Source organism: Cebus imitator, unplaced genomic scaffold (assembly GCF_001604975.1).
Source record: "Cebus imitator isolate Cc_AM_T3 unplaced genomic scaffold, Cebus_imitator-1.0 Scaffold29, whole genome shotgun sequence".
NCBI classification, from domain to species: Eukaryota; Metazoa; Chordata; class Mammalia; order Primates; family Cebidae; genus Cebus; species Cebus imitator.
The window spans coordinates 10,852,285-10,862,986 of record NW_016107344.1 but is presented as its reverse complement, the minus strand read 5'-3'; the positions used below and the strand labels follow the sequence as shown (position 1 = coordinate 10,862,986).

The 10,702-nt window shown below is 44.0% G+C and overlaps 1 protein-coding gene across 5 annotated transcripts in view; it reads left to right on the top strand.

The window, feature by feature from the left end:
• Positions 1-498: 498 nt before the first annotated feature.
• Positions 499-10,702, top strand: part of TBC1D4 (TBC1 domain family member 4) — a 178,210-nt gene continuing 168,006 nt past the window's right edge. For 3 of the 5 annotated variants that reach the window (XM_017523647.1, XM_017523646.1, XM_017523645.1), the window contains exon 1: positions 1,879-2,376. In XM_017523647.1, the coding sequence (XP_017379136.1) occupies positions 1,879-2,376 (498 nt within the window). Of the gene's footprint in view, positions 2,377-10,702 lie in introns of all 5 variants that reach the window. The other 2 variants (XM_037736805.1, XM_037736806.1) reach the window with 1 other exon arrangement.

Sequence of the window (10,702 nt, the reverse complement as noted above, 5' to 3'; positions counted from 1 at the left end):
AGCTATTAATTCAATCCTGGCTCCCAAGCTGGTTGATTTTGTAGACTCTACAGGACTTCCATGCTTTCTTTATATCTTTATTCCTTTCTTTTATATGTCTCAGATGTGTAGTCTAAGGAAATGGGATCTGGGTAAGAGAGTTTTTGGTAAAGTTCTAGAAAGTATCAGTCTACCTTCCAAGAACTTTTCATTGCTTCTTTGAAGACATGGGTCTTTTTAAACAAAGGTTTTTTTTTAAGTGGTTGAACCAAATGACTTAACCTAATCAATTAGTAATGTCTCCATCTTGGAACATAGATGCCTATTAATAAGACAGCCGTCAGGGTGCAACCAGAAATTCAGCATAGGAATAATGGCAGTTGGTCATATTGATCTTAAATAAATACAAGGGAAAAAATGGTCCCAGGGCTTTACAGAAAGTGAGAACTTACTAAACAAGAAACCTAAATTTTCATTCCTCTTGTAAGCACTTAGGAGAAAGTCAGGAACTTGTGTGTCTTTCCTACTTATTTTGTCTTTACCTCTTACCCAATTCTTAATTATCATTCAGTAAGAGTAAAAAGAGAAAATACTTGTCTACCTGTTTTAAAATTACAATGATCAAATTATTCCAAACCTTTTTCCAGTTCTTTGGAAATATGTATTACCATACATATATAAAAGAAAAAGAAATCTCTGCATTAGCTCTCAGGTGGGGATATAAAATAAAATATGACTTTTCCATATTTTAAGAAGTTGGCTGCTTTAAGAACTAGGAAGATTCAAGTTGTCAATACCATGTTTTAAAGTGAAATTTGGAACTGGAATTTATAATGTTGTGATTTAAAACACGGGCGTTTTTTGAGATTATTAGAAAAGAGAATATAGAAATTACTGTGTAGGCTTTAGGAGGAACTGAAACCAAGCAAATATTGTTTAAAAAAAAAAAAAAATCCCAGTTCTCCAATGCGAGTGGCCCCCTCTGTAGGGGGCAGCAGAGACGTCGGGAGAAGGAGATCGCGGCGACCCAGGAGAGGCCAAGCGGGTCCGGGCAGTGCCCGCGCCAGGCTGTGGGCTGCGGCCCCAGGGGCGGGGGTCGGAGGAAGAGGCGGAGAGGCGGCCCCACAGATAAGCGTTTGCAGGCGACGCTCTCCGCCCGCCGGACGGGAGGCGGGGTAGCAGCCGGATTAGAGAAGCAGCCTGGAAGGAAGGAAGGAAAGAGCGAGGGAGGGACGGGAACGGCAGGAGGAGGAGCAGTGAGCTGGGCTGCAGCGGCGGCGGGAGGAGGAGCGGCCCCCGCGAGGCCACGTTTTGTTTTTGTTATTTTCCATTGGAGTAGTTGTCTGAGGCCTTTCCCGAGGACTGACCGCGCCGCAGCCCGGCAGCCCCGACCTTCCAGGTGACAGCCGGTCACCCTGGTAGGAGTCAGCTCCGCCCCAAGTCACCCCCTCCCGCCCACAGCCCCATTCCCCCGCCCAGCCACCCAGTGCCTGCCCGAGGCGAGCGCGGCGGCCGCAGCGGGGCGGCAGCGCTGGGGCGGGCGGCCGCGCGGACCCTCGGCGAGGACCTCTGACCCTGCAGACCCGCGACGGAGGAAGGGGAGGTCCTGCCCGAGACGCCAGCCCGAGGAGGAGGATGCCCGTTTAACCCGCCCCCGCCTGCCGGTCCGGCTGCCGGGCGCTCACTTCGGTGCCCGCCACTGGAGCCTCCGAGCCGCGCCCCTGGAAGTGCCGCATGGGGCAGGGCCGCTGAAGCACGGAGTTCGGGGTCGCGCCGCTCCTAGGAGGGCGCGGGGCCCGGGTGCGGCAGTTGGCACAGTTTCGGCGGCGTCTTTTGCGCGGGAGTAGGGGGTGCGGTGCGTCCGGCCGGGCTCCGCCGTGCCCTGGAGAGCCTTGAGTTATGGAGCCGCCCAGCTGCATTCAGGATGAGCCGTTCCCGCACCCCCTGGAGCCCGAGCCGGGCGTCCCAGCTCAGCCCGGCCCCGGGAAGCCGGGCGACAAGCGGTTCCGGCTGTGGTACGTAGGGGGGTCGTGCCTGGACCGCAGGACCACGCTGCCCATGCTGCCCTGGCTCATGGCCGAGATCCGCAGGCGCAGCCAGAAGCCTGAGGCGGGCGGCTGCGGGGGCCCTGCGGCCCGCGAGGTGATCCTGGTGCTCAGCGCGCCCTTCCTGCGTTGCGTCCCGGCGCCGGGCGCCGTGGCCTCGGGGGGCACCAGTCCGTCGGCCGCGCAGCCCAACCCGGCCGTGTTCATCTTCGAGCATAAGGCGCAGCACATCTCGCGCTTCATCCACAACAGCCACGACCTCACCTACTTTGCCTACCTGATCAAGGCGCAGCCCGACGACCCGGAGTCGCAGATGGCCTGTCACGTTTTCCGGGCTACAGACCCCAACCAGGCAAGACCCAGGCTCGGAGGCGCGAGGGGCGGGCTCGGCTCTGGGGGATCAGGGAGCAGGGCGGGAGGGCCAGGGACCCCACTTTAAGGACCGACTGAGGTTTGGCTGCTGGCGCGCGCCATCCACGTGGCGCGCTCGAGCGCCGGCTTGTCCCTTTTCCCTGACCTTGGGAGTGGGAGAGAAAGCGTTCGGGGGCTGGGCGAGTGGCGGGAGCGGCTGGCTGGCTGCAGGAACCGGAGGGAGAAGGATAGCGGTCCCGGGATGGAGGAGGAGCTGGCGCGTCCTAGGAGCACGCGTGGAGGAGCGCGCGTCCCGGGAGGACGGCGGTGTCTTGAGTGTGACCGGTGATGACTTGCTTGCAGTGTGTGTACGCGCGCGCGCGTGTGCGTGAACGCAAGAGAAGGTTGGGTTTTTAGAGGTCCTCAATAGTTCTCAGTCGCGGTCAAATACTTAACCGGTTTGGCTGGTCGCGTCATCATCACAGCAGCACCTGCAGGTCTGCAGTCAGGGAGGCGATTTCGGAGCCGGGCTTACGGAAAAGTTACTAGACATTGTCAAATTGTCTACAAAGTAGGATTCTACATTTGGATATTGAATGGAAAGAATCCCCCCCCCCTTGTTTTTTCTTTTCTTTTCTTTTTTTTTTTTTTTTTTTTTTTTTTTTTTTTTTTAACACAGGTGTTGGAGTTAGTGTAGAAGAGGTTGCTAATATTTTTTAAAATGATGTTTCCCTTTTGTTTTTAATATTTTTTTTCAGCGTCTTCTAAGTCGAATTATCAAGCAGTAAACTTTTACTTCCTTAAAAACAGATATGGTCCTTATGGAACAGGGAGAGGAAGACTTGACTATGCAGTGATTGTGCCTTTGCAGGCTTTTCTGCCTTTAATTTGTAATGAACCCCCCCCCCACCCATATCAAAAGCTTCCAAAATGCTGTTTTAAAAATGGCTAGTTAATGCTTGCACAGTACTTTAGTTTCTTTGGAAAAACAGTGTTGTCTAAATATAAATAAAGTCTCAGGTTGCACCATGTGGCTTTCTTTTGGTAGCTGGGAAATTAATAGTAGTCAGATGAGAAAAACATCCTATAAATAAGGCTTTAATTTATTTCACAATTCTTCTGTCTGTAATCGAAAGACTTAATTTAATAGTTTTCACAAAAGACTTGTTGAATTGAAAAAAAAATAGTTCATTCTCGTAGATTTCATCAGTTACTTTGCAAAATAGTTAACTATCTTCTTTTTCTTGGGGGGTGGGGGTGGAGTCTCGCTTTGTCGCCAGGCTGGAGTGCAGTGACACGATCTCGGCTCACTGCAACCTCCACCTCCCAGGTTCGAGTGATTCTCATGCCTCAGCCTCTTGAGTAGCTGGGATTACAGGCAACCAGCAATCAGAACTCCTAATGTGAAGAGAGCAGTTTTAACTTCTGATCACTATTAGGTTTACGGCAAAATATTGTGCTACAAATTATTTCAAGATTCTAACCACGATTTAATGAATTTCATTTTGTGATCATTTGTTCAAAACTTATTTTTAGCTTTCACATGTTAAAATTGGAAAGTTTCTGAAAGCTATTACATCTTTATTGTATTAAATTTTTCTGGTGCCGGTGGTGAAGAGGAGCCAGTTGCATTTTTCCAAGACTTTAAGGAACTTTTCATGACTCTTAGGGGTTTATGTTCAAGTTATTCATCCGCTTCCCATGCCACATCTGATGCCTGACACGTTGTTGCTAATCCATTGATGGTCATGGCATCTTGAGTTCTCAACAGCTGTTGAGTTCCTCCTGGTCTCATTGGTAGGAAGTCCATTGTAAACATTCCTTTTTTCCCCTCCATTATATATTTAAGCATTAGAGGCTGAACTATATAAATATCAATATGATTAGGCTCATTTCCCCTTTTTTGTTCAGGGGGAGCAGTGGAAGCCATGTGACTTTATGATAAAAGTTCAAGAAAACCGTTAACTTTTCTGTTTGTTGCCATTTCCCAGATGAGTGTTTGGTCTAAAGATATGAGTTACTATTTGCTCTTAACCAAGAGATTCCCTGGCAGAGCATTATTAATTTGAAGGGCCAGATGTAGTGTCTCTAGGGAACATCTGCAGTCATTAATCAGTGGTTGCAAACTCAAATGACAAGGAAGAGGGTTGCGTGAGGACTATTGAGAACTGGATAGTGAGTGTCCTTTCTGAGGATGCTACTTATCTCCAGTTGGAAATTGCATGAATGGAATACAAGCCTAGCATTTCTAGAGCTGCTGATTTCCCAAGAGAAAGTAGAAATCAGATTTCTTTTTTTCTTTTTTTCCTTTTTTTGAGATGGAGTTTCGCTCTTGTTGCCCAGGCTGGAGTACAATGGTGAGATCTCAGCTCACTGCAACCTCCTTCTCGCAGGTTCAAACGATTCTCCTGACTCAGACTTCCCAGTAGCTGGGATTACAGGCACGCACCACCATACCTGGCTATTTTTTAGTATTTTTTTTTTTTTTTTTGAGACGGAGTTTCGCTCTTGTTGCCCAGGCTGGAGTGCAATGGTGCGATCTCGGCTCACCGCAACCTCCGCCTCCTGGGTTCAGGCAATTCTCCTGCCTCGGCCTCCTGAGCAGCTGGGATTACAGGCATGCGCCACCATGCCCAGCTGATTTTTTGTATTTTTAGTAGAGTCGGGGTTTCTCCATGTTAGCCAGGCTAGTCTCCAACTCCTCTGACCTTAGGTGATCCTGCAGTCTTGGCCTCCCAAAGTGCTGGGATTATAGGTGTGAGCCACCACACCCGGCCAGAATAACATCATCCCTCTAACTTCAATGAAAATTTTAGTGACCTTCTAGTTTTGTAAGTCTGGGTGATTTGCAATATTTTATGTTATAAATACACTTATCCAATAATATTTATATGCTCACATCTAAAGATATTTTATGTATGACCCCACATTTTAAAGTATTGGCAAATACCATAAACATTTAATAAAGAATCTTATCTGGGCCAAACAATGCACATCTGAGAGATGGCTTCAGAGACCCATGAGCTGCCACTTTTGATCTTTGGTGTAAATATTTGTTAAATGGACAAGTGCAGTCATTGACACTCTGTGCTGTTTGCCATATTTCCTTTAGAGCATCCGGCTTCATTTGATACGGCTCTTATAGTAGGGAAAGTTGGGACCATCGTTTTTGTAGAATTTACTAGAAGAATTCCCAGAAGTGTTGATTCTGCAGCTGGACATGTTAAAGGGGTCAGTTTAACATAGTATCACCCAGCAGTATGCGTCATGCAGAGTTGGCTGTGGATAGTTCTGGTTACCCTTGAAATCAGAAGGAAGACCTGCTGTTTGCTTTGTTCTGAGTTCTACATTTGAAGTGGAGAATTATTTATTTGGACTTAAGATCATTGTTAAGAGAGTCTCCTAAGTGTTTCCCTCAGTCCTTGACAAAGTATACAAAGCCTACAAAGGCAGCTTGGAGCGGTAGACCTGCAAACATCCCCCAACATACTTGCCTCTGGTTTGTTTCTCATCCCTATTCCTTTTCTGCAACGGCCCTATCTATTGGATGACCATATACTTTATTGTTTTATCTGGGACAATTTTGTCAAAAGGGGCACCATTAATAATTACACAAGTACTGTGAGTAATAAACCTAATAATTACACAAGTACTGTGAGTAATAAACCTGGGCCGTGCAGGACAAACTGGGATATGCGGTCACCATGGCAAAGTTTGTGTTCATGCGGATCCTCTGAGTTGGAGGATTGTGGGTACTAATATAAAATGATAATATTTTTAGGAATATCTACTCACATATTCAAATTGGATCTACATTTGACCTCAGAGCTGGGAGTGCTGTACTTGAGTCTATTGTGGGGAGTTGCCACAGTGATGTGCCCCCTCTTGGTTCCATACCTCCCTGGTGGGTCAGAGTTCAACTTAAGGATGTGTGTCAGGAGAAGCATTCAACCAGAATGGCTCGACACACCACTTTTCCTCCCAGGTGCAAAGACAAATGGAGATGGGGGTCAAAAATATGCCAACGCAGATCTGTCTCTATCAAGTTATTCATGTATTCAATATCAAGTGTTAGGATAGGTCACTAATAAATACTTGATATTGCAGGACAGGTCACTAATACTTGATATTTCAGGATAGGTCACTAATACTTGACATTTCATATCACGGTCCTCACTCAACCCTCTTCCGCTGTCAGGTCTCTGTAGTCTTATGCAGGAGGAGTGTCAGGCTTAGCACTTTTCAGATAAACTTGAATATTTGAACTAGGAAAGAGGCTTAATCCCACTGGCATGAAGTGAGTTACAGACTTAAACTGATTGGGGAACTAAGAATATCTGATTGTCTCCCAGAGGTCTAGGATAGGTCATTAATACTCTGTAAATATCTACTTTCAAAAAGAGTCTATATGGCATTACCCAAATTTTTCTGTTAAAAAATTATTTTGTTATACATATATTGCCACAATAAAAAATTAAGCAGGAGTTGTCATTGTAAATATGAGACTAAAGGTTGTTAGTTAACGTGCATGGGAGTTTTGAGGCATCATTATATTTCATAATTATAGGATGGACAATCATTTAAAAGATAAAAACATGATTGTTATAATGTTCATTGATTGTGTTTGTGTATATATTTACTGAAGCTTGCAAGAATGATTTTAAAGAGTTTATATATTGTGTTTTTAAAATTAAAAAAATGAATTTAATGCTATTTTTCTCTAACTCAGTTCTCTTAAAAATGTTTATTACTAACTGAGCTTTATTTTGTTATTTAAAAATAACTGGTAACCAGTTTATTGTCAATATATTTTTAGAAGGTCATTCTTCAGTTCTTTTTCTAAGTTGATGGTTAGTAGCTTTGGAAATATACTAGTGAGAATACCAGAGAAATTGAAACCTGGAAGATTGTACCTCTCTCTGCTTTCTGAGAAGTTTGTTCTATGGACAGATAGATCTATCTTTTTTCTTTTTCTAATCAATTTTTTATTCTCTGTTCTCCCTGTAGTCTGAGGTAGAGGTTAATTTGCCCTGGCTCTGTGGTATAATCTTGACTGCAGTATCTGGGAGAAGGTACAAACAGCCCAGAGAGTCCCAGCCGCAAGGGAGCGTGTTATGATAGGAGCCCTAAGCTGAAGCTTGAAGCTGTTCAGTGTCAGAGCTTGATTGTCAGAAACCAGAGATTCTCCATCTTCAGTGTGTGTGTCAAAATCACCTAGAGGGTTGTTAAAAGAGACCGTTGGACCCTTCCCTTAATTTCTGATTCTAACAAGTTCCCTGGTGATGCTCAAACTACTGGCCTGGTGACCACAGTTTCAGAAACCCTGTGCTATTTGGTTCATTTGGTTGTTGTATGACCATTTCTGTTTCCCTAGTTATTTTTGCATTCTTTCTTAGACTTGAAAGTTCAAGTTGAATGTGAGGAGAAATAATATTTGACTCTGGAATTTTTTTAAAGAAGCTCTTCATCATGTAGCTTAGTGATTTGCATATCCTCTTCCTGAGATAGACATTCTGCCGGGCATCATAAGACCATGCAAATGTTGAATGAAAACTTTGCCTTTCAGCCAAACATTTTAAGTTCTGCAGGTGGAATAAACAGTTCATTTTGAGGGGAATATAGATAGCCTAAATTCTGAAGTCAAAAGTGCTCTGAAATCAGAAATGTTTTGAGCATCAACATGACACTACAGGTGGAAAATTCTTCATCTGATTTCATGTGATGGATCACAGTCAAAACACACGAAATTATTAAAAGTATTGTATAAAATTACCTTGAGGCTATGTGTATAAGGTGTATAGAAACATAAATGAAGTTGTGTTGTGCAATGGTGCCTGCCATCTCGGCTCACTGCACCTCTGCCTCTTGGATTCAAGTGATTCTTCTGCCTCAGCCTCCTAAGTAGCTGGGATTGCAGGAGTGCGCCACCAAGCCCAGCTCATGTTTGTATTTTTAGTAGAGATGGGGTTTCACCGTGTTGGCCAGGCTGGTCTCAAACCCCTGACCTCCAGTGATACACCTGCCTGGGCCTCTCAAAGTGCTGGGATTACAAGTATGAGCCACTGCACCCGGCCAGAAACATAAATGAATTTCATACATAGACTTGGGTCTCATCCTTACGATATCTCATTATGTATATCCAAATATTCTGAAATCTGAAAAAAAAAATTCAAAATCTAAAACACTTCTGTTCTCAAGTATTTTGGATAAGGGATTCTCAACCTGTATATCCTAATTTAAAGTTACGATAGTTTTTGAAAAAAAATCAAAGCTTTATTAGCAGCCTGAGAAATAACAGCATTCAATAAGGCAGATGCTATTCACATGCCCTTTTCTCTGTTTGGAATAAGTAAATTAATTGCTCGGTGATGATTTCCATGAATTTTCTAGAGTATCTGGTATATTATTTACCTCATAAGTAAAAGGTACAAGTCAGAAAAATATCAGCATGCTTAGGATACCAGCTATTAAGAAAATCACGTAAAAAGAAGTAAGAGTTGGACAATTTAGTGATTAAGATTATGGCCAGCCTAAATAATTATTGCAAACAATTTTATTTACTTAAAAAAAAACTTACGGCTTCTGTGCGTTTAAAAAGGTCTGGCTGGTAATTTTAGGGTCCCATTTCCTTTAGACTTTGTTGGCATATCCGAACCAAGTCAACATGCAGTTACTTGGATGTACCCTCCTGTAAAATGAAGAACAGATTAATTATGATTTAATGTAATAGTATATTCAGACTTCTTTGACCAGGTAAAGGATTTTGCTTGACATATGATCTTCATAAAATATTTATACAAATTGAGTACCCGGTTGGGATGTGTTAGCTCTAAGGACGTCATTGGCTTGTTACTTTAAGGTTGGAATATGGTGTATATAATATGGTAAGTTTACATTGCACTGTCTAGTTTGTCTCAGTAGCTCCTTAATGAATTTCCTTAGAAGTGAAGGTTTATTGAGCTCTTCTTGGGTAACAGCACCACTCTCACTACTTCTCTTAGGTGATCACATGTTAGCTTCACAGTAACTGGGTGAAGTACATACCAGTGTTTCCTCCATTTTATAGATGAGAAAACGGAGGTATAAAAGGTTAAAATATGGGCTGGGTGTAGTGGTTCATGCCTGTAATTCTAGCACTTTCAGAGGCTGAGGTGGGCGGATCACCTGAGGTCAGGAGTTCGAGACCAGCCTGGCCAACATGGTGAAACTCTGTCTCTACTAAAAATACAAAAATTAGCCAGGTGTGGTGGTGTGCACCTGTAATCTACTTGGGAGACCAAGACCGGAGAATCACTTGACCTGGGAAATTGAGGTTGCAGTAAGCCTAGTTTGTACCACTGCACTCTAGTTTGGGCGACAAAGTGAGACTAAAAAAAAAAAAAGGTTGCATTATTTCCCAAGGTCACAGAGCAAGACTCTGTCTCAAAATTTCTTTCTTTTTTTTTTTTTTTTTTACTGATGGCTTCCAGATTTATTACTGTAGTCCAGCCCGCTCCTCTGAGCTCAAACTTTGTTCAGTATTTAAATGCTTACTTGATGTCTGCACTTGAATATGTAGTTGCTGTTATAACTGGGAATTGTATTTGAATCCTACTTTTTCACTCCCCAATTTCAATCATTGAGGCAAGTCACATTATTCTGCCTCCACAACTATTTTTTTGTGGGTGGCAGGAGATAGATTGTTGCTCTGTGGCCCAGGCTAGAGTACAGTGGTGCAGTCATAGCTCACTTAAGCCTTTACTTCCTGAGCTCAAGTGATCCTCCTATCTCAGCCTCCCAAGTAGCTGAGACTACAGGTTCCAGCCACCATGCCTGGCTAATGTTTTAAAAATTTTTTTTTGTAGAGACGGGGTGTTGCTATGTTTCTCAGGCTGGTCTCAAACTCCTGGGCTCAAGCAGTCCTGCTGCCTCAGCCCTCCAAAGTGCTAGGATTACGTGTGAGCCCCAGCACCTGGGCAAAATTCATTTTTCATGCGTCCTCAGCTCTCCCTTACCACTGACATCACCCAGATCTGCCTACCTTATCTTTTGCTGGGAGTGTCATACTGCCTCTTACCTCTTCTCCTTGCTCTCATCTTGTTCTCCTATCAATCCCTTCTTTCAGATCACGTTTCACTTCCCTACTCTGAATTTGCATTCAGAATAATCTGCAAATTCCTTATCATGTGACCGTGTATGACTCCGCCCCCTTCGTCTCTGTGTGTCTTCTTGAAGACTGCTCTCATGCATGCATTACAGTCAGACATATAAGTCATTACAGTCAGACATATAAGTCATCTCCCCGATCCTTAAACAAGCTCAACTCTTTTTTTTTTTTTTTTTTTTTT